The sequence below is a fragment of the Ranitomeya imitator genome, chromosome 9 (genome assembly GCF_032444005.1).
Source record: "Ranitomeya imitator isolate aRanImi1 chromosome 9, aRanImi1.pri, whole genome shotgun sequence".
Classification (NCBI taxonomy): domain Eukaryota; kingdom Metazoa; phylum Chordata; class Amphibia; order Anura; family Dendrobatidae; genus Ranitomeya; species Ranitomeya imitator.
This window is the reverse complement of record NC_091290.1, coordinates 56513265-56537764: the sequence shown is the minus strand read 5'-3', so window position 1 is coordinate 56537764 and position 24500 is coordinate 56513265. Positions and strand designations below refer to the sequence as shown.

General features: G+C 43.2%; 1 protein-coding gene across 1 annotated transcript; it reads left to right on the top strand.

Annotated features, from left to right (window-relative positions):
* The first annotated feature begins 1617 nt into the window (after nt 1–1617).
* On the top strand, nt 1618–24169 carry SAXO4 (stabilizer of axonemal microtubules 4). The gene is made up of 12 exons (XM_069740594.1): nt 1618–1769; nt 17908–18043; nt 18947–19100; nt 19166–19294; nt 21503–21566; nt 22001–22107; nt 22394–22462; nt 22775–22861; nt 23231–23311; nt 23387–23475; nt 23852–23982; nt 24079–24169. Exons 1-11 carry the CDS (start codon nt 1688–1690, stop codon nt 23967–23969), a joined length of 1116 nt encoding a protein of 371 aa, XP_069596695.1. The 5' UTR covers nt 1618–1687; the 3' UTR covers nt 23970–23982; nt 24079–24169.
* Nucleotides 24170–24500: the final 331 nt, after the last annotated feature.

The window sequence follows — 24500 nt, the reverse complement described above, 5'->3', positions numbered from 1 at the left end:
ATATAATTAATTTGTTTACCTATCTGGCTGTACTCAAACGGTAAGTCCACACAGGTTCGCAGTGAATTACATGCTACTCCCTACATCGTCCTCAGTGATACAATTCTAGGTTTTAGATTTAGATATTTCCTATAGATTCATGTATTCACAACTTTTAAGTAATTTTTTTAGAATTTTTAACATATGAAATATAAATAGTTACCTGCTTTATTTTATCATTTTAAATACTCCTAGCCGGTGTTAATAATTTTTTATAATTCCTTATGAGCCTCGGAATATTAACAATCGCCTTGTTTTTCTTTTTTCAAATTATAGATAAGAAATTATTTAATTCTATGCCATTTTTATTGATCCCAAACTGCTAAACTGGATCCACCTAACACTCCTCTCATTTATTAGTTTTGTTGCACTGCAGTGACACGTAGCGTGATCCCTCGATTTGTCAGCTTTAGTAATGTATTGCTCATTCACTAGTTCGAATTCTATATACATTTTTTATTTTTACTTTTTATGGATTGTTGTTCTCCATGTTTATTAATGCACTTTCCTTCATTCTTCGGTTTCTGTAAGGACATTTTAAATGTATTCTGATATCTTTTGTGTTATTTAGAGAATTGTCAGATTTCTGCTTTGACATATTTGAACTTTGACACGCCATGTGCCCGGTTTGGCGGTTTTTTTTTTTTCAAGAAACCCAGCAGCAATACCATGCAGTCTCACCAGGTTTGTCCTGATGAAGAGGTCCTGCGTGACCACGAAACGCGTTGACTTTTATAAACCTGTTCAATAAATATTTTGATTTTAAAGATTATTTCATCTCAGCAGCACATAAGTGATACCTCCGTTCTTTTCCTCTGTATCTGTGGTCGTCTTCTCGACCGGTATCTGTGCATCAGCTGTTATATGCCTTTTATGTGTTGCCATTAAACAACTCAGAAAGGTGAGTGTATCTCCCCTTTTTCCTGACACCCCATTGTCATTGAATAAGTCCCTATTGCACTTTGTTTCTTCCAAGTTGAATTCAGAGACTGACAGTGGCATTTAACGGGTTAACAGCTGCGGGTGGATTGTGATTCCACCAGCGGCTGTTAGAGGCACATGTCACTGAGTCGCCCGCCAGGGACAATAAAATGGCCACGTTTGACCTGGTGACTGGTCCACTTTAACAGGAGTATGCTGACAAACATCAAACATAGCCATGTGCTGCCGTAGGACAACCAGACAGATTTTAATAAGTATCAATAAAGGGCTGATTTTTATTGAGTGGTGATGTACTCTGCAGTGATTACTTGTATGATGTGGAAAAGTCACAATCTGCAGTGGGTACAACTTTGTTACCCCCGGCTATGGGAACTGTATCAAACTTTTTAGCTTGTGTTGGAGAACAGTTCATAAGTTATTATTAATAAATTTTTATTTGTATGCATGATAGTGTCATTATTTTTTTCTTTTGTTTCTTCAATAAAAGATTTGTGGAACTAAGAATATCTTTCTAAGTCTTCACTTGTCGGCTGGCGGTGTGATGGAGACTGATCTCTTGTGAATGGAGCACTCCTCATTGTTGGAGTTGCTATAGTCACTGTAGCCTGGATATTCGTGTTGTCACAATGCGTGGAGGCATTCTGTGTCCAGAGAACCACTCAGCACTTTCTCATTGCTCTGCCACCGAAGTCTTGCTGTCGGAACAATGTCGCCAGGGATTCAGGGGAGTAGGAGAGGAAGTTGTGACCCTCTTAACTTCTATTGTACTAATTATAACACCTCCTATGGTGAGTGAACCTTGGGGACAATTAGAATTTAAATGATAATTACTTCATTTCCTGCTGCCGTTTTGTCTATTCTGTGTTGTCTTTTCTAATTCCATAAGTGATCAGTCTGTAAGTTATATGCTTGCCGCCGCTCATCTGAAGTGTTTGTGTATACTGCACCAATAGTCGTGTGCTACCTTGCAAACATTTTAGGCAGGTGTTTAAAAAATGCTGCTAAAGTAAGAATGCTTTAAAATATAGACATGGTAATAGTTTATTTTTTTCGTGAATGAACAAAAGCGAAATCTAAAGCAAATCTATGTTCGATGTGACCGCTCTTTGCCTTCAAAATAGCATCATTTCTTCTAGGTGCACCATCACTCAGGTTTTGAAGGAACTCTGCAGTGAGGTTGTTAAAAACATTTTGGAGAACCAACCACAGATCTTTTATGGATATAGGCAGCTTGTGCGAAAGAAGGCAAAAGGCGGACAGACCAAATATTGATTTGATTTAGGTTTCTTTGCATGTTGTTAACTGATAAACTGATAAAATTAAAAAAAGACTCATAAGGGTATGTGCATATTTTAAGTATTTTGTGCACACATTTCTACACCATTTCTGCTACTATTGGCAGGAAAAACGCTGCGTAACATAGAATGTGTTTTTTTAAGCATTTTTGGTGCAGTTTTTTCCCCACTTATTAGTATGAGTGGAATCTGCAGCAAAAACGCAGAAAAAATTGGCATGCAGCAGGTATAAATCTGCAAGTCAAAAATAAGCAATGTGTGCCTGAGATTTCAAGATTCTCATCATTCACTTTGCTGCCATCAAGAAACCCTTCAGGCTCTGGCAAAAATTAAGAGACCACAACATCAAATCCCTGTCATGGGCAGCCCAATCTCCAGACCTGAAGCCCATTGAAAACCTCTGGAATGTAATCAAGAGGATGATGGACAGTGACAAGCCATCAAACAAAGAAGAACTGCTTACATTTTTGTGCCAGAAGTAGTGTGAAAGACTGGTGGAAAGCATGCCAAGACGCATGAAAGCTGTGATTAACAATCATGGTTATTCCACAAAATATTGATTTCTGAACTCTTTCTGAGTTAAAATATTAGTATTGTGGTTTCTAAATTATTATGAACTTGTTTTCTTTGCATTATTTGAGGTCTGAAAGCACTGTTTGTTTGTTTTTTATTTTGACCATTTTTCTTTTTCAGAAACAAAATACAAAATGTATTGCTTGGAACTTCAGAGACATGTTGTCAGAAGTTTATAGACTAAAAGAACAATTTACATTTTACTCAAAAATATACCTATAAAGAGAACAATCAGACAAACTGAACATTTTGCAGTGGTCTCTTAATTTTTGCCATATATATTGGGAACGGAAAGTATTCAGACCCCTTTAAATGTTTCACTCTTTCTTTCATTGCAGCCATTTGGTAAATTCAAAAAAGTTCATTTTTTCTCATTAATGTACACTCTGCATCCCATCTTAACTGAAAAAAAAAAAACAGAAAGGTAGAAATTTTTGCAAATTTATTAAAAAAAGACAAACTGACAACCAGCCTTGCTAAAGCCCACAGCTTGTGAAAAAAGCAATGATGGAATATAAAGCCACCAATACAATAAGTATGGATCTCACTGAAAAGGCTATAATATACAGCAAAAAGTGAGAATTAAAATGTAACTTTTAATTAGTCAATTAAAACACAAATTCAATTTATTATGTGCCACCGTACAACTAAAAAAGGAGGAGTGCTTATGATCGAGAAAAATCAATCAAAGAGGGACCACTCCTATAGGATAAATAGATTCCTACTGTATTAGCTTAGACTGAATCTATATAAATACATGGTACACTGTCATACGTATGAATATTTGTGTTCCGGTGAATTATTTACCAGAGACAACACCGCAGTGTAATACTGTTAGCAAGTGTACAATGCAACAAAACATCTATCAAAGACAATGCAAATGCCGATAATAATTAATTGGTACAGAGAATCTACATTTGTAAAAAAAAAAAAAAAAAAGTAACAGTCTCACCAATTAGATGGCTGTATGAGGGGGGAGAAATGGTCTTTTGCCAAAACGAACCATGAAGCGATTTCAGGACAGACAATACCCTGTCAATCCCTATGGGGCTAACAATAGCCTATCCCCAAAAGACTCCCGCACTGACAAGGGCAGTCCATAGCTACCTCTGTACTAAACATACCTTGCACTTTCCCTGGTTTGTCCCGACGCGTTTCATCCAAGCTCACAGCTTACTGTAGCGCTTCTTCCCTGGCACCAATGCGTGTCACACGGATGACATCAATGTGTGTTCTCCGAGTGCACATGTGTGGGACGTTTTGCAGCCCGTACTGATGGTAAAAACGGACATGTCAGCATGTTTTGCCCATGGACACATGGTCCGTGGAAACACACTGACATGTGCACAGACCCATTCATTTGTGTCAGTGTCTCCGGTACGTGTGAATATCGTAGTTACTTACCGATAACGGTATTTCTCTGATCCCATGACGGCACTAACGAGAGAGAGGGATCTGCCCTCAGGGACAGGAAACCCACAGGTTAAAAAGGCGGGACCTCTCCTCCACCTCAGTTGGTTTACAGAGCCTTGCAGGGAATTTCTGCTGTAACTTAATTGGTTATTTTTACACAACAAATCATAACTATATAACTTATATAAGCTCATATATATATATATATATTTTTTTTTTTTTTGCACACCTCGTGACTTAAATTATTAGTAGTGTGGACACCCATACGTGAAGGGAGGGAATATACAGGTGCCGTCATGGGATCAGAGAAATACCGTTATCGGTAAGTAACTACGATATTCTCTTACCCCATGACGGCACTAACGAGAGAATTTCAAAGAATGAAAGTTTTAGGGTGGGACTACTGCCTCAAGAACTCTCCTACCAAAAGTTAAGTCTGAGGGAGAAGATAGATTAAGCTGATAGTGCTTGAAGAATGTAGAGGGGGAAGACCAAGTGGCTGCTCTACATATTTGATCTATTGATGCTCCACCACGTTCAGCCCAAGAGGTTGCCACCGACCTGGTTGAATGGGCCTTAATTGTGTCCGGAGCTTGTTCTCCGGAAGAGGTATATGACATCTTGATGGCATCTCTTACCCACCTTGCCAACGTGGCTTTCGATGCTTTGTGACCCTTATTTGGTCCCTGAAAACAGACAAACAGAGCCCTCCCTTTCCTACACTCCCTTGTGGCTGACAGATAGTGTGTTAGACATCTCTTTACGTCTAGTGTGTGTAGAGCCTCCTCTTTTTTGTTTTTTTGGATTGGGGCAAAAAGATGGTAACGCTATCTCTTGAGATCTGTGGAATTTTGACGCCACTTTGGGAAGGTAAGAAGGGTCAGTTTTAAGGATTACTCTGTCATCTAATATTTGGGTTAGAGGTGGGTAAGCTGATAAGGCCTGCAGATCACTAATCCTGCGAGCTGAGGTTAGGGCCACCAATAAACAGGTTTTCCAAGATATTATTTTCAGTGAAGCCTGAGATAAAGGTTCGAACGGTGCCTTAGTTAGTGCTGAAAGGACTAAGTTCAGATCCCAGGGAGGAGCGGTGAGATGTATAACTGGTCTGGACCTAGTAGATGCTCTAATAAATCTTTTTACCCAGTGATTCCCCGCCAAATCCTGGTTGTAAAGGGCACCCAATGCTGCAATCTGAACTTTCAGAGTGTTTGTTGCTAGGCCTTTCTCTAATCCTTTTTGAAGAAATTCTAAAATTTCCTGAATTGGCATCTGATTTGATAGGATAACCCCTGACGTGGAGAGGAACTTTTTCCAGACTTTGCCATAGGCTCTGGTAGTTATAGGTTTTCTACTGGCCAGCAGGGTAGAAATTAAATTTGAAGAAAATCCCTTTTTTGTTAACAGTTCCCTTTCAAAAGCCAGGCCGTCATGTGCAAACTTTTTATTTGAGGGTGATTCACTGGCCCTTGATGCAGAAGGTCTGGGATATCTGGGAGTACCCATGGATCCGCTATGGACATTAGGCGTAGCCATGGGAACCATACTCTTTTCGGCCAGAACGGAGCTATCAATATCACTTTGGCTCTGTCTTCCCTGATTTTCTTCAAGACTAAGGGAATTAGAGCTATCGGAGGAAACACATAAGCTAGATGGAATTTCCATGGAATTAACAACGCGTCTATAGCCACTGGACTCCCCCGAGGATCTATCGAGCAGAAGGCCTCCATTTTCCGATTTTGATTGTTTGCAAATAGATCTATATCCGGGGACCCCCAAAGATCCACTATGCGTTTGAATATTTTTGTATTTAACTCCCATTCCCCCTGTTTTAATTGGGTCCTGCTTAGAAAATCTGCAGTTTGATTTTCTGACCCTTTTATGTGAAGGGCTGTCAGGGAGGACAAGTTGGCTTCTGCTTGCGACATGATGAAATTTGTCACTTTCATTAGGGATTGAGACCTCGTCCCTCCCTGATGATTTAAATATGCTACTACCACCCTGTTGTCTGTCAGTACTCTCACGTGGTGGGAACGGAGGGATGTTAAAAAATGATTGATGGCGTACTGAACTGCTAAAAGCTCTTTCATGTTCGAAGTAAGGTCTTTTTCTTCCCCTGACCAAGGACCTTGGGCAATTTGCCTGTTTAGGTGGGCCCCCCACCCCCAAGGACTTGCGTCTGTGGTCAGGATTATCGAGACCGGCCATACCCATGGAACCCCTCTCCTGAGGTTGGATGGATTTGTCCACCAGCTTAAGGAAGTTTTTGTCCGAGAGGATATTTTTAATTGCGTCTCTAAATTTCCTCCTGCGTGGGATACTGCTTCTAGTATTTCCCACTGGAGATCTCTCGAGTGGCTCTGAGCCCACTGGACCGCTGGGATACAAGATGTCATTGATCCCAGTATGGACATGGCTTTCCTTAGAGTGATCAGAGGAGAAACACTCAACTGATTCACTAGATGTATCATATTGGATACTTTCTCTTCTGGTAGACGACACTCCTGCTTTGTCGAGTCTATTACTATCCCTAAGTACAGCTGCACTTGAGACGGGATAAGCCTGGACTTTTCCAGGTTCAGAAACCATCCTAGATTTGATAGGGCTACCATCACTCTGTCTAGTTGCTGGCTGCAATGAAGAGAGGAACTGCCCATCACTAGTAGGTCGTCCAGATAAGGCACAATCAATATGTTTTGTTCCCTTATATGGGCCATTACTTCCGCCATTAATTTTGTAAATACCCTTGGGGCAATGGCTAGACCAAACGGAAGAGCTCTGTATTGGTAATGTTTTAATCTCCCTTGTATCATCACTGCCACTCTGAGGTACTTTCGGAACTCCGGATGTATTGGCACATGATAATACGCGTCTTTTAGGTCTATTACAGTCATGAAACAAGACGGGATAAGGGATCTGACACATGATTTTATTGTTTCCATTTTGAATTTCTCTATCACCAGGTATTTGTTTAGTTGTTTCAAATTTATTATCACCCTGAAAGTTCCGTCCGGCTTCGTTCGAAGAAAAAGTGGAGAATAAAATCCCCTCGTCTCTTCCTGTTGTGGAACTTCCTGTAAGACTTTCTTTTCCAGAAGACTGAGAACTTCCCTCTGGATACTTAGTTGCTCGATCTCCGACTTTCTTTGTGGTGTAACCACAAACTGACTGTGTGGCATTGTGTGAAAGGCTGGTTTTAGGCCCGTCTTTATGATGTTTAAAGTCCAGGCACTTCCAGAAATTTTTTCCCAGGTTTGAAGAAAGTGAGTCAGTCTCCCTCCTACCTGGGGCGCACCCTCATTGTGGCTGTTTTTTATTCTCCGGTTTGTTAACCCCTTCCCGACCCATGATGCCACGTAGGCGTCATGAAAGTCGGTGCCATTCCGACCCATGACGCCTATGCGGCGTCATGGAAAGATCGCGTCCCTGCAGGCCGGGTGAAAGGGTTAACTCCCATTTCACCCGATCTGCAGGGACAGGGGGAGTGGTAGTTTAGCCCAGGGGGGGTGGCTTCACCCCCTCGTGGCTACGATCGCTCTGATTGGCTGTTGAAAGTGAAACTGCCAATCAGAGCGATTTGTAATATTTCACCTATTATAACGGGTGAAATATTACAATCCAGCCATGGCCGATGCTGAAATATCATCGGCCATGGCTGGAAATACTAATGTGCCCCCACCCCACCCCACCGATCGCCCCCGCAGCCCCCCGATCTGGCCGGTACACTGCTCCGGCTCCCCTCCGTCCAGTGCTCCGCTCCCCCCCGTGCTCTTGTCCGCTCCCCCCGTGCTCCAATCACCCCCCCGTGCTCCAATCACCCCCCCTGCACTCCGATCCACACCCCCCGGTGCTCCGTTCCACCCCCCCGTGCTCCGTTCCACCCCCCCGTGCTCCATTCCAGCCCCCCCGTGCTCCGTTCCACCCCTCCCGCGCTCCGATTCCCCCCCCCCGTGCTCAGATCCCCCCCGTGCTCCGAGCCCCCCCCGTGGTCCCCCCCACCCCATCATACTTACCGATCCAGCCGGGGTCCCGTCCGTCTTCTCCCTGGGCGCCGCCATCTTCCAAAATGGCGGGCGCATATGCAGTGCGCCCGCCGAATCTGCCGGCCGGCAGATTCGTTCCAAAGTGCATTTTGATCACTGAGATATAATCTATCTCAGTGATCAAAATAAAAAAAATAATAAATGACCCCCCCCCTTTGTCACCCCCATAGGTAGGGACAATAAAAAAATAAAGAATTTTTTTTTTTCCACTAATGTTAGAATAGGGTTAGGGTTAGGGGTAGGGTTAGGGTTAGGGGTAGGGTTAGGGGTAGGGGTAGGGTTAGTGGTAGGGTTAGGGGTAGGGTTAGGGCTAGGGGTAGGGGTAGGGTTAGGGCTAGGGTTAGGGCTAGGGTTAGGGTTAGGGTTTCGGTATGTGCACACGTATTCTGGTCCTCTGCGGATTTTTCCGCTGCGGATTTGATAAATCCGCAGTGCTAAACCGCTGCGGATTTATGGCGGATTTACCGCGTTTTTTTCTGCGCATTTCACTGCGGTTTTACAACTGCGATTTTCTATTGGAGCAGTTGTAAAACCGCTGCGGAATCCGCACAAAAGAAGTGACATGCTGCGGAATGTAAACCGCTGCGTTTCCGTGCAGTTTTTCCGCAGCATGTGTACAGCGATTTTTGTTTCCCGTAGGTTTACATTGAACTGTAAACTCATGGGAAACTGCTGCGGATCCGCAGCGTTTTCCGCAGCGTGTGCACATACCTTTAGAATTAGGCTATGTGCACACGGTGCGGATTTGGCTGCGGATCCGCAGCAGTGTTCCATCAGGTTTACAGTACCATGTAAACATATGAAAAACCAAATCCGCTGTGCCCATGGTGCGGAAAATACCGCGCGGAAACGCTGCGTTGTATTTTCCGCAGCATGTCAATTCTTTGTGCGGATTCCGCAGCGTTTTACACCTGTTCCTCAATAGGAATCCGCAGGTGAAATCCGCACAAAAAACACTGGAAATCCGCGGAAAATCCGCAGGTAAAACGCAGTGCCTTTTACCCGCGGATTTTTCAAAAATGGTGCGGAAATATCTCACACGAATCCGCAACGTGGGCACATAGCCTTAGGGTTAGGGTTGGAATTAGGGTTGTGGTTAGGGTTAGGGGTGTGTTGGGGTTAGGGTTGTGGTTAGGGGTGTGTTGCGGTTAGGGTTGTGATTAGGGTTATGGCTACAGTTGGGATTAGGGTTAGGGGTGTGGGGGGGTTAGTGTTGGAGGTAGAATTGAGGGGTTACCACTGTTTAGGCACATCAGGGGTCTCCAAACGCAACATGGCGCCACCATTGATTCCAGCCAATCTCGTATTCAAAAAGTCAAATGGTGCTCCCTCACTTCTGAGCCCCGACGTGTGCCCAAACAGTGGTTTACCCCCACATATGGGGTACCAGCATACTCAGGACAAACTGCGCAACAATTACTGGGGTCCAATTTCTCCTGTTACCCTTGTGAATCTAAAAAAATGCTTGCTAAAACATAATTTTTGAGGAAAGAAAAATGATTTTTTATTTTCACGGCTCTGCGTTGTAAACGTCTGTGAAGCACTTGGGGGTTCAAAGTGCTCACCACATATCTAGATAAGTTCCTTGGGGGGTCTAGTTTCTAAAATGGGGTCACTTGTGGGGGTTTCTACTGTTTAGGCACACCAGGGGCTCTGCAAACGCAACGTGACACCCGTAGACCATTCCATCAAAGTCTGCATTTCAAAAGTCACTACTTCCCTTCTGAGCCCCGACGTGTGCCCAAACAGTGGTTTACCCCCACTCATGGGGTATCAGCGTATTCAGGAGAAACTGGACAACAACTTTTGTGGTCCAATTTATCCTGTAACCCTTGGGAAAATAAAAAATTCTGGGCTAAATAATTATTTTTGAGGAAAGAAAACGTATTTATTATTTTCACGGCTCTGCATTATAAACTTCTATGAAGCGCTTGGGGGTTCAAAGTGCTCACCACACATCTAGATAAGTTCCTTTCGGGGTCTAGTTTCCAAAATGGGGTCACTTGTGGGGGGTTTCTACTGTTTAGGCACATCAGGGGCTCTGCAAACGCAACGTGACGCCCACAGAGCATTCCATCAAAGTCTGCATTTCAAAACGTCACTACTTCACTTCCGAGCCTCGGCATGTGCCCAAACAGTGGTTTACCCCCACATATGGGGTATCAGCGTACTCAGGAGAAACTGGACAACAACTTTTGGGGTCCAATTTCTTCTGTAACCCTTGGGAAAATAAAAAATTCTGGGCTAAATAATTATTTTTGAGGAAAGAAAACGTATTTATTATTTTCACGGCTCTGCATTATAAACTTCTATGAAGCACTTGGGGGTTCAAAGTGCTCACCACACATCTAGATAAGTTCCTTTGGGGGTCTAGTTTCCAAAATGGGGTCACTTGTGGGGGGTTTCTACTGTTAAGCCACATCAGGGGCTCTGCAAACGCAACGTGACGCCCACAGAGCATTCCATCAAAGTCTGCATTTCAAAACGTCACTACTTCACTTCCGAGCCCCGGCATGTGCCCAAACAGTGATTTACCCCCACATATGGGGTATCAGCGTACTCAGGAGAAACTGGACAACAACTTTTGGGGTCAAATTTCTCCTGTTACCCTTGGGAAAATAAAAAATTGCAGGCTAAAAGATCATTTTTGAGAAAATAATTTTTAATTTTTATTTTCATGGCTCTGCGTTATAAACTTCTGTGACGCACTTGGGGGTTCAAAGTCCTCACCACACATCTAGATTAGTTCCTTTGGGGGTCTAGTTTCCAAAATGGTGTCATTTCTGGGGGATCTCCAATGTTTAGGCACACAGGGGCTCTCCAAACGTGACATGGTGTCCGCTAATGATTGGAGCTAATTTTCCATTTAAAAAGCCAAATGGCGTGCCATCCCTTCCGAGCCCTGCCGTGCGCCCAAACAGTGGTTTACCCCCTCATATGGGGTATCAGCATACTCAGGACAAACTGGACAACAATATTTGGGGTCCAATTTCTCCTATTATCCTTGGCAAAATAGGAAATTCCAGGCTAAAAAATCATTTTTGAGGAAAGAAAAATTATTTTTTATTTTCATGGCTCTGCGTTATAAACTTCTGTGAAGCACCTGGGGGTTTAAAGTGCTCAATATGCAGATAGATAAGTTCCTTGGGGGGTCTAGTTTCCAAAATGGGGTCACTTGTGGGGGAGCTCCAATGTTTAGGCACACAGGGGCTCTCCAAACGCGACATGGTGTCCGCTAACAATTGGAGCTAATTTTCCATTCAAAAAGTCAAATGGCGCGCCTTCCCTTCCGAGCCCTGCCGAGTGCCCAAACAGTGGTTTACCCCCACATATGAGGTATCGGCGTACTCGGGAGAAATTGCCCAACAAATTTTATGATCCATTTTATCCTACTGCCCATGTGAAAATGAAAAAATTGAGGCGAAAATAATTTTTTTGTGAAAAAAAAGTACTTTTTCATTTTTACAGATCAATTTGTGAAGCACCTGAGGGTTTAAAGTGCTCACTAGGCATCTAAATAAGTTCCTTGCGGGGTCTAGTTTCCAAAATGGGGTCACTTGTGGGGGAGCGCCAATGTTTAGGCACACAGGAGCTATCCAAACGCGACATGGTGTCCGCTAACGATGGAAATAATTTTTCATTCAAAAAGTCAAATGGCGCTCCTTCCCTTCCGAGCCTTACCATGTGCCCAAACAGTGGTTTACCCCCACATGTGAGGTATTGGTGTACTCAGGAGAAATTGCCCAATACATTTTAGGATCCATTTTATCCTGTTGCCCATGTGAAAATGAAAAAATTGAGGCTAAAAGAATTTTTTTGTGAAAAAAAAGTACTTTTTCATTTTTACGGATCAATTTGTGAAGCACCTGGGGGTTCAAAGTGCTCACTATGCATCTAGATAAGTTCCTTGGGATGTCTACTTTCCAAAATGGGGTCACTTGTGGGGGAGCTCCAATTTTTAGGCACACGGGGGCTTTCCAAACGTGACATGGTGTCCGCTAAAGAGTGGAGCCAATTTTTGATTCAAAAAGTCAAATGGCACTCCTTCCCTTCCAAGCCCTGCCGTGCGCCCAAACAGTGGTTTACCCCCACATATGAGGTATCAGCGTACTCAGGACAAATTGGACAACAACTTTCGTGGTTCAGTTTCTCCTTTTACCATTGGGAAAATAAAAAAATTGTTGCTAAAAGATAATTTTTGTGACTAAAAAGTTAAATGTTCATTTTTTCCTTCCATGGTGCTTCTGCTGCTGTGAAGCACATGAAGGGTTAATAAACTTCTTGAATGTGGTTTTGAGTACCTTGAGGGGTGCAGTTTTTAGAATGGTGTCACTTTTGGGTATTTTCAGCCATATAGACCCCTCAAACTGACTTCAAATGTGAGGTGGTCCCTAAAAAAAATGGTTTTGTAAATTTCGTTGTAAAAATGACAAATCGCTGGTCAAATTTTAACCCTTATAACTTCCTAACAAAAAAAAATTTTGTTTCCAAAATTGTGCTGATGTAAAGTAAACATGTGGGAAATGTTATTTATTAACTATTTTGTGTCACATATCTCTCTGGTTTAACAGAATAAAAATTCAAAATGTGAAAATTGCAAAATTTTCAAAATTTTCGCCAAATTTCCGTTTTTATCACAAATAAACGCAGAATTTATTGACCTAAATTTACCACTAACATGAAGCCCAATATGTCATGAAAAAACAATCTCAGAACCGCTAGGATCCGTTGAAGCGTTCCTGAGTTATTACCTCATAAAGGGACACTGGTCAGAATTGCAAAAAACGGCAAGGTTTTTAAGGTCAAAATAGGCTGGGTCATGAAGGGGTTAAACATAAACCCTCCTTTTTTGAATTTTCTGTCTTCCCACCCCATCTTTTGTTTTTTTGGGGGGCGTCTTTGTGTGAACCTTCTCCCTCGAAAGGGCCGCCTGTAAGACTGATTTGGGAATCCTGGAAAGGCTTTCTTTTTATCCACTGCTTTTTCAAGGACATCGTCTAGGGTGGGACCGAACAAATATTCCCCTTCACACGGTATGGAACACAGCTTGGCTTTAGTTTGCAGATCCCCCGGCCAGCACTTCAGCCATAATGCTCTCCTAGCCGCATTTGAGAAAGAAGCTGATCTTGCCGTCAGCCTAACTGAGTCTATTGAGGCATCTGCTAAATATGCAGCGGCCCCTCTCATTGCTGACACTGAGTCCAGTATAGACTCTCTCGGGGATTTATTTTTTTAATTGAGTCTCTAAATGATCTAGCCAGACCATCAGAGCTCTCGCTGTACAAGTAGCAGCTATACCGGGTTTTAGCCCCCCGCTGGCGGCCTCCCAGGACCCCTTTAGAAAGACATCGGCCTTCATATGGGCAGCACGGTGGCTCAGTGGTTAGCACAGCAGCCTTGCAGCGCTGGGTCCTGGGTTCTAATCCCACCCAGGACAACATCTGCAAAGAGTTTGTATGTTCTCTCCGTGTTTGCGTGGGTTTCCTCCGGGCACTCCGGTTTCCTCCCACATTTCAAAGACATACTGATAGGGATTCTAGATTGTGAGCCCCATCGGGGACAGTGATGATAATGTGTGCAACCTGTAAAGCGCTGCGGAATATGTTAGCGCTATATAAAAATAAAGATTATTATTATTATTATTATTATAGGATCCTTGAGGGTCCCCATGTCCTCAAAAGGCAGAGCGAATTTTTTGGAGGCTTTCGCAATGGCGACGTCTAATTTTGGCGCCTTTCCCCATGATGCGCAGGCTGGGTCGTCAAATGGGTATTTCCTTTTGGGTGTCAACAGTACTTTTTTGTCTGGTCTTTTCCACTCCTTTTTTATTAGGGTTTGTATTTTTTCATTTAATGGGAATACTCTGTACTTCTTTTGTTCCAGGCCACTAAACATTAGATCTTGTACGGATTTTTTGGAACGAGTGTCCGCCAGGCCCATTGTCGCCCTAACCATTTTTACCAGTGCATCCGTTTCATCTATTGGGAAACAGTTGCGACCGCTTTCTGAAGATGCGGAGGAGGATGCTGAAGCTGTAGAGCTATCTGAATCCTCGCTCGTGCTATCTCCCTCGCTGGAGCTGTAATCTGGAGTTTTTTCTTTACGTTTTCTTTTACGGTTTTTTACGCTTTTTAGTGCGTCTGCCACCTGGGTTTTAATTAAGTCTTTTAATTCAGATGTGAAACTCGGCGTCTCCTCATTAATGGTGTTCCTAATACATGACGCACAGAGTTTTTTAACCCACGAATCTGGCAAATCTGCTGAACAAAGTGGGCACACTTTATGTTTACTTTTCCCTTGGCATTTCTTTCCCTAGGAAACAATAAACCCCTATTAGAATATACACTTTTACGGAGGTCACTTACCCTCCTAATGTGAGGAAGATACCGGTTGTGGCTTTGAGGATGCCTCCTCCACTTGAACCACCGTCTCCCTCCTGGATCCACCAAAGCCTCTGCTGCGCTGGGATCCTGAGCTGCTGCGCTGCGTAGGTTTCCGTGACGAATGGCACTCCTTCGGATTCTTTGTCACAGGGGTCTGTGAAATTTCTTCCACCGACTGCTCTATTCCACTCATGGTGGTAATTACTGAGCAGCGGTATGCCCCTTTTTTTCCGGTTTTATGCTGACAGAGCGGCGCCAGGTAACTTCCGGTTTACCCAGAGGTACCTTGCGCCGACCCCGGAAGTGACCCCCGCGCCTGCGCAGTAAGTTGCCGGACCTCGCGCGCGCGCTCACTACTTGCCGGCTCACAGGAGGGACGGAGCTTCTGCAGCCGCCGCTGCACCCTGCGTCCTGCCGCTTGTCGGTGACCGGCGTCACCACCCCCTGTGCGCCTCATGGACCGGCGGAGGAAACCTCCAGGTAGCCGCCGCTACCTATTACCGACCACTCCATTGAAAAGAGAAGAGGCAGGCTCGGTCCTCTTCACTGCCTCCCCTCCGCGCATATCTACGAGGCCCGCCGACCCCGGAACGCGCCTTCAGGGAGGAATCCACCTGAGACCGTGGCAGGGCCCCCCGCTGCCTGAACTCGGCCCGATGGTCCCTGGACTCCTGAATGGTGAGCTGTGGGATCCCCGTCGGGGACAGGAAACCGAACTGAGGTGGAGGAGAGGTCCCGCCTTTTTAACCTGTGGGTTTCCGGTCCCTGAGGGCGGATCCCTCTCTCTCGTTAGTGCCGTCATGGGGTAAGAGAAAACTGTCATCACACATATTGAAGACACCGATGTGTGAAAGTTCAACTTTTGTCTCGTCAATTAAAGGATTTTATTCTGGCTGTGTCTTTATTTAACATATAGCTATAGGATTAGTAATGGAGAGGTATATTATAGACACCTCTCCATTACTAAGCCGTGGGCTTGATGTCATCTGACAATACAAAGGTGACATCAACCCCACAAATATTAGTCCCATTTGCCACTGCTACAGAGCAAGTGGGAAGAGCCAGGCAAAGCACCAGAATTGGCGTATCAAATGTGCCTTTTCTGGGCAGCAGCGGGCTGCTGCTTTTAGGCTGGGGGCCTATATCAATGGCCCCTTACTAGCCTGAGAATACCAGCCCCAGCTGTGAGCTTTAGCAAGGCTGCTTGTCAAAAATGGGGGGACCCCATGCCATTTTTTAAGATTATTTATTTAAATAATTAAAAAAACAGCGTGGGGACCCCTCTATTCTTGATAACCAACCTTGCTGAAGCTGACAGCTGAGGGTTGCAGCCCCAGCTATGAGTTTTGCCTAGTTGGTTAAAGAAAATAGGGGGGAACCACGCCGGGTTTTTCATTAATTTATTTAGTTATATCGCAGGTGGTGGCTGATGAATACCTTGATCATCCGCTCCTGCTGTCACTGTTATTAGTGACAGCAGATGACGGATAATGGGAGTAATAGTCCCAAAAGCCCCCACTTGCTGTCATCGTTCTGACTTTAATATAACTCTAATCATTCTTCTCTGCTTGCGTCGATAGCTGGCAGAGCAGGGGAGAATGATGAGAGCCGCCTTCAGCACCAGCCACCACGGAACAGCACTTACTGTTGCGCTTCTTCCCCGGCGATCGTCTGTGTGGTACTGTATTACACACACGGACACAGATACAACATCATACCAACAGTAAAATATGATGGTGGTAATGTGATGATCTGGGGCTGTTTTGCTGTTTTAGGACCTGGATGACTTGCTGTGGTAAATGGAACCATGAATTCTGCTGTCTACCAAAAAATCCTGAAGGAAAATGCCTGGCCATCTGTTTGTGACTTCAAGCTAAAGCAAACTTGGGTTATGCAGCAGGACAATGATCCAAAACACAACAGTAATTCCACCTCTGTATGGCTTAAGAAAAACAAAATTAAGACTTTGGAGTGGCCTAGTAAAAGTCCCAACCTTAATCTGATTTGAGATGCTGTGGCATGACCTTAAAAAGGCAGATCATGCTCGGAAACCTTCCAATGTGGCTGAATTACAGCAATTCTGCAAAGAGGAGTGGGTGAAAATTCCTCCAGACCATTGTAAAAGAGTCATTGCCAGTTATCAAAAACGCTTGATTGCAGTTGTTGCTGCCAAGGGTGGCATAACCTGTTATTAGGTTTAGGGGCAATCACTTTTTTCACACAGGGCCCTGTAGGTTTGGATTTCTTTTTCCCTTAATAATAGAGACCTTCATTTAAAAACTGCATTTTGTGATTACTTGTGTAATCTTTGTGCAATTTTTACATTTGTTTGATGATCTGAAACATTTAAGTGTGACAAACATGTAAAAGAATTATTATTTTATTTGTGCATGCTTTTTTATGTTAGCTTATATAGCGTCAACATATTCTGCAGCGGATTACATACACTATCATCACTGTCCCCATTGTGCCTCTCAATCTGTATTCCTTATCAAGTATGTATTTGGATTATATTCACATATACAAGTGCTTCTCACAAAATTAGAATATCATCAAAAAGTTAATTTATTTCAGTTCTTCAATACAAAAAGCGAAACTCATATATTATATAGAGTCATTACAAACAGTTATCTATTTCAACTGTTTATTTCTGTTAATGTTGATGATTATGGCTTACAGCCAATGAAAACTCAAAAGTCATTATCTCAGTAGATTAGAATACTTTATTACACCAGCTTGAAAAATGAATTAAAATCCGAAATGTATGTTCAGTAAAGGCACTCAATACTTGGTCGGGGCTCCTTTGGCATCAATGTGGCATGGCATGGAGGCGATCAGTCTGTGGCACTGCTGAGGTGTTATGGAAGCCCAGGTTGCTTTGATAGCAGCCTTCAGCTCGTCTGCATTGTTGGGTCTGGTGTCTCTCATCTTCCTCTTGACAATACCCCATAGGTTATCTATGTGGTTAAGTTAACTTCTGCCGCTAGTTTAGGATGTTTAAAGCTTACAATTTAATTTTCGGTCAAATTTCCTCTTCCATCATCTTCATTGCTTTCAAAATACAACTCTAAATGGAGAACTGTCCCCATAGGTGCTTCATCCAACAGCAGCTTTTATGTCTTGTAGTCACAACCATGATCACATAGATGGCACTACTGTGCTCTCCTAAAAAAACGAAGTGTATCAATTCTTGTCATGGTCCCCAATTTTGTCCTGCAGGTCGTCTAGACTTTTCTCCTCCCATAGTCTTGCACACTGGCACTCATTCCCATCGCAGTACAGGGTACCAGTCTAATTTTCGACCAGTTGTGTACTACTCCCCTAATCTGGACCGGAAGGATAACCCACAAATGGGGTGAGTTATCCAAGTTACATTCTCTCTATAACCCGCTATTAATAAGTGATGGATGAAAAACAAACACCTGACAAATGAGGTTTAATGTGGATAAATGTAAAGTAATGCACCTGGGACGGATAAATCCTATTGCTGCATATACATTAAATGGGAGTGTACTCGGAACTACAGAACAGGAGAAGGACGGGGGATTCTGGCTACAAGCTGAGCAGCAGCACTCAATGTCAAGTAGCAGCCACAAAAGCAAACAAGATTTTAGGATGTAAAAAAAAAAAGATAGAATCCCGCAATCCCAATGTATTGTTACCACTTTATAAATCACTGGTGAGGCCACATCTAGAATACGGGATCCAGTTTTGGGCTCCACATTTTAAAAAAGGACATTCAGAAGTTAGAATCAGTTCAATGATGGGCAACTAGATTATTACAAGGGATGGAGGCCTCGAATATGGGGAGAGGTTGGAAAAGTTGGGTTTATTTAGCTTAGAAAAAAAAATGACTCAGAGGAGATCTCATTTCCATGTATAAATATATGTGTGGCCAGTACAAAACACTGGCACATGACTTATTCCTTCCAAAGACCATACTAAGGACCGGGGGCGCTCATTACAGGTGGAGAAAGGAGATTCCGGCAGATAAACAGGAAAGGGTTCTTCACAGTTAGAGCAATCAGCCTGTGGAGTGCCGACCACAGGAGATAGTAATGGCCGACACTATACCAGCTTTTATATAAGGGACGGATGATTTCCTCACAACAAATATCATTGTGGGTGATAAATAATCTATTGATAGAGAATGCAGATCTTTTTTGAACCTATGTAATGATGTGACCATATGATTTTTTTTGTTATTGAATCTATATTTCGCTGTATGGTTCATCTTGGCTCTCTTCCGCTACATCAGCCTGATCCTGAGAGGCAACTACACATCAATCACAAACAGAGACTTCGCCCCTCTTCAGCACGTGACGGGGGCTGAGCCGTTACCCCATGCACTTCACTCCCCACAAAGTGGATTCATCAGGAGCAATGAAGTCACCAACCCCAAGTCTAGAGCTGTGAGTAAGGAGAAATGATGGCACATTCACTGCCTCCATACATATTTGCTTATTTATTATAATAGGTCAAATCTGTTCATTTTGACACTCGGGATCATGGTTCTGAAGTCATACCGGGTATCTTACCACAACACCGACCGCTGCTGTCTGTGCCTCAAGGGAAGGGATCTCCCGACATGGAAAACTTCCAACATGTGGGTCAATGTTAAGGGTAATCATTAATCACTCTACCATAAAAGAAAGCAATAGTAAAAACAATTATAAAATGATTATTTATGCTAGGCACTCACATATACATCGCTCTCCGCTAAGCCCTGCGTTAGGGTATCAACCAAAAAAAAGGTTTACGATGAAAACCTGGTAGAGCCCCGATGGACCAGTTTACTTGTATGAGTCCAACTGAGTCACCTCCATACTGGCAGTGTTTGCCTTGATCAGACCACACTTTTCTGTACGTCTAAAAAAAGATGGATGCTGCCGAGACTCAAGTCAGCCTCATAAGGCTTCATCAGGGCTCTGCCAGAAGCCACAACCAATACAGTGGGGGTTCCAGACCTAGAACATCCAGAAATCAGTTACTTATCATCTGTCCTGTAGTTACAGTAGTTGATTGATGTCTTTGATGGGACTTACTTATTATGTCACTTATATAGCACCATTAATTCCACAGCGCTTTACAGACATCATCACTGTCCCCATTGGGGCTCACACTCTAGAATGCCTATCAGTATGTCTTTGGAGTGTAGGAGGAAACCGGAGGAAACCCACACAAACATGGGGAGAACATACAAACTCCATGCAGATGTTGTCTTTGGTGGGATTAGAACTCAGGATCCCAGCGCTGCAAGGCTGCAATGCTAACCACTGAGCCACCCTTTAAATGTAAAGGATAGATCACGTTGCTGGCCGTATTAAGAACCTTCAGTACAGTGAATGAAGAAAGCCTTCGCACACACGGTCACTTTCCATCACTGCGGTCAGGCATCAGTCGAAATAAGGGACCAGGGGGACCTAGAGGTGGGACCTTCATTCATTTATTATATAGTTATTACATATCCTTTGTCATAAATGTTTGCAGTCCGGCAATTCGTTTAAGGTTAGCGGCCGAAGTGCAAATTGTATTTTGGAATTATTTTTCTTTATAAAAGGTATATGGAAAACGGTTATTAAAAATGTGCTGAAAACGAATCTGTCACCATGTTTTTGCTTCCAAATCTGAGAGCAGAATGATGTAGGGGCAGAGACCATGGTTCGAGTGATGTGTCACTTAGGCTAGGTTCACATTTGCGGTTGAGTCCGCAGCATTTCGTACGCAACCGCAAACGCATGGCAAAACGCATGCAAACGCATGACAACGCTGCATTTTTTATCCGCATTAGCTTACCCATGACAGATAAAAAACCGCAACGTTTGCATGCGTTTTTGCATGCGTTAGCGTTGTTTATGCGCATGCGTTTGTTCTGAAAATTTTTTTTCAAGCAGAATTTCCTTGACACAAGCCACTTTCTGTATATAGACCCTTGTGCAAACGCAAGCGAACGCATGTACCTATGCGTTCCCATAGACTGTAATGCGTTATTTTCACGCACTCCTACCGCAAGTGTCCCCATGCGTATGGTGGCGGAAATTTGACGTCTAAAAAAATTTGAACATGGTGCATCAGCCGTGCCCAGCCGCACATCGCGTAAAAACGCATGCGTAAGCAAACGCGGCCTAACACATGCAAACGCTACAATGTTAAAGATAGGAAATCAACACGCAGGTGGATATATGCGTCAGAAACGCTGCGGACACAACCGAAAATGTGAAACCAGCCTTACTAAGTTGCTTTCTGCAGTTTTGATACAATCACTGTTTTCTCTGCTGCAGATCTAGCAGTTCTCTGAATGCTGAGCCCTGTAGAACCACGCCCGCACCACTGACTGGCAGCTTTCTGCGTACACTGTGCATAGGCAGGAAGCTGGTGGTGTGGGCGGGGTTATACAGAGCTTAGCATGCAAATAACTGCTAGATCTGCAGCAGAAAACAAGTTTTAATCAAAAGTACAGCACCCAATAAAATAATGGATAAATCGCTGAAATCAGTACCTGTCCCTACATCATGCTGTTCTCAGATGAGGTAGCAAAAACCTGGTGACAGATTCCCTATTACATAATCCAATGTTATTTACCACCAATTCAGCTTCCCGATGCAGTGCCATCCATGGCTGATGTATCTACAGCGTGGCACTAGTTACTTGAATGGGGTGCATTGGGACACCTAGTCATATGATTTTGTGCCAGGTACTGCAGATTCCCTGCTAATCGGTGGTGGTCTTGGGTGTTGGACCCCACAAAGATGGACAATCCCTAGCTATCTCTATCTGCTACTTTTCTTATACTGAATCCACCTTCTTGCCACAGGGTCCATCTTTCATGTCTACAGAATATAAAATCAGGTTCACCCCAAAGTCATCTGATCGCCCAGGTGAGACTTGTACAAGAAAGGTGGAGTAGATGTTTCTGAGATATACAGATAATTATGCAGATAATAACGCAATTATCCTGTGAACGCCTATTTTTATCATTATGCTTTGATGCTTGCTTTTCCTCTGCCCTTACTCACTTTCTAAGGATGAGGGCAATAATTTCTGTTATTGGAGGAAGCCATACAATTATATGGGAAATTGGGGAGGATTGAATTCATTTTCTAACATAAAACTGTGGTGTCTCTGGACATGGAAAGCGCCTTAGTTGACCACTATTTCTAGAGTGCATTGGGAAAGAATTGAGTAGGGACCCTCGTCCCCATTATCCATCATCTGACATCAGATAACCACTGTCCATAAAATGTCTTAAGTGTTCATAATGGACCAGGTGTAAGTCCGTTGATATACCTTATCAACTTTTTTTTTTCTGTAGGCAGATCCCAAACTGAAATAATCGGAGAAATGGAGAATTCAGGATTCACCGAAGGATCAAATTTGGAACCGATCACACATGATCCTTACTCCCAATACCGTGTGCCGGTATATCTCTTACAACTGTGACAGACAAATGCTGCTCATAGATGGCACCTGTAAAGTAATACATTAATCAATAAGAGATGGAAACTCTCCATGATACATGATGGCACTATATAGTTTATAATCTACCGTCAACATCCAAGAGAAATTTGACCAGTGAAAGAGTTTACTCAAGGAATGTCTTCCCTTTAATCCAAATGCCTAACATAGATAAAAGCAAGATAATCACCGTTCTCCGCTAAAAATATTATTTTACTGATTGACATTCCAATCTGCTTATATGTCATAGAGAGGATACCACCGTCTGATGGGACACAGTATTACCAAGACAGATTTTCTGCCATCTTCTACCTTGCAGGTAACTACTCATAGAAAAAGGGAGTCCCAAGACAACCATAGTAGGCTTCCTGTTACAGTACTATGTTTTAGTACCCAGAAGAGAGTGGCATGGCATACTTGTATTGGGATGCCATACTATATGCAATACATAAAAAATGGCTATTGAACTGAACCTTCTGACAGCAGCACCGGTTCATGTAGTTCTGTAGTTAGTTGTACCATGTTGAGGTCATCTGCAGAAGACACAGCAATTAAATGAAAGGTGTGTGTTTGTGTGCCACGTCACGAAGTGCAATGAAGGGAAACAAATCTAATCACCGATTCATTACAGGGCAGAGAACCATTACCAGCTCTGGCCGGGAACTCTGACCGAGACAGTGGTTTCTCCAGGGATCTAGATCAAGTTCTTTGTACAAATGTAAGACTCATTCATTGTATTCTGTGGCTTCTTTCATTCATTGTCATCCCCTTTAATTTAAGCCCCCATACACATTAGACTAATGTCAACCGAACCCGTCAATGTTGAGAGGTTCAGCCAACATCTTCATGTGCGTTGCGTCTGGCCAACTGATGATCAGGGAAGATGTCAATCATACACATCCAATTCCGACTGCCGATCGCATTGATCTGCTGGAGATAAGCAGGAGCAAGCACTCCTGTATGTCGGCTGAGATGGATGTCAGCCAAATGATCGCCTGTGGCAACGTTCAGCCAAAAGCTATCTAATGTATAAGGCCAGCTAAAGATTTTCTTCTTCTTCTTACTTCTGTTGATAATTAACCCTCAGGCTCCATTCAACGATTTCCATAGCAATGATAAAGATAAGAACAAAGATGATCTTTTGGGAAGGACCTTCATTGGTAAGAAGGTGAGTAGTTGGCCATTTGGCAGGTAGGTAAATAATACCTTTCGGATTTTAGGTTACAATATTTTTTTCTTTTAGGAGACATCTGGATTTAGTAACAATAATCTCATGTACATACAATCAGGGAAGGAGCCCCCACAACAGTATCTCACCAACTACAACCTAAGGTGATGGATCTAGACCAACTTCACGATGAATCATATTTGTATTACTTAGAAACATCCTTTAAGTAGTGGACAACCCTTTTAACCCTGCTGTTGTCTTCGGTCAAAAACGACCGACCTTGAACTTAAATATTCTTTAAAATATTCAAGATGCGGCTCTGAAACCCGTGGCCGACCGACTCATCCTCATTTAAGTCAATCAACCACAAGTTTCAGAACCGCATCTTGAACACCCCAAAAAATACCAAAGTTCAAAATCTGTCTCCCCAGACCGAAGACAACAGCAGGGTTAAGCTTGGAAACCAAGTAGTGAATAAACAAGGAAAGATTCCGGTTACTCAACACATGTCTGTTATACTGTACGTGTAACCAACTCCAGGTACTACAATCCTGTGCCCCGCAGTGGAGATAGAGAAGGTTGGACACGTGGTGGGATCCAGAAACAACTGCACACTGGCTTCTCTGTGAACAATGAACGGCATATAACTGGCATCTAAAAGATCTTAGCAGGTAAGAAGGTGAAATGGACTTTTCTCTCAATGACTTCAATGCTCTCGAATTACCGAATTAAACACATTTATGGTCAAATATATTTCTAATTTGCAGGGTGTGAGAGATTCCAACAACTCAACACTCGTCAGAGCTGAAGATGCCTTCACATAAGACTCTAATGACCAATAAATATCCCAGCACCATACATCTTATTTCTTTAGAATAATGTACATAACCTAGGATAAAAACAAAGGATAAAAACAAAATGACCAAATACCCTGTAAACAGTGATAGTACTTGTAAATAACATAGTGGACTTAGATGACACTATTTTGATTAAAGAATAAAAGAATAAGCCATCCCATCACAATCAGGTGTAGCCAGTCAGGATGGTCTTATCTCTAGTATTAAACCTCTCCATGTGCCAGCAGGGGGCAAAGGAGGACCCAGACCCAACTGTTTCAACAGCTGCCCATAGAAAGCTATATACAGTGGGGGAAATAAGTATTTGATCCCTTGCTGATTTTGTAAGTTTG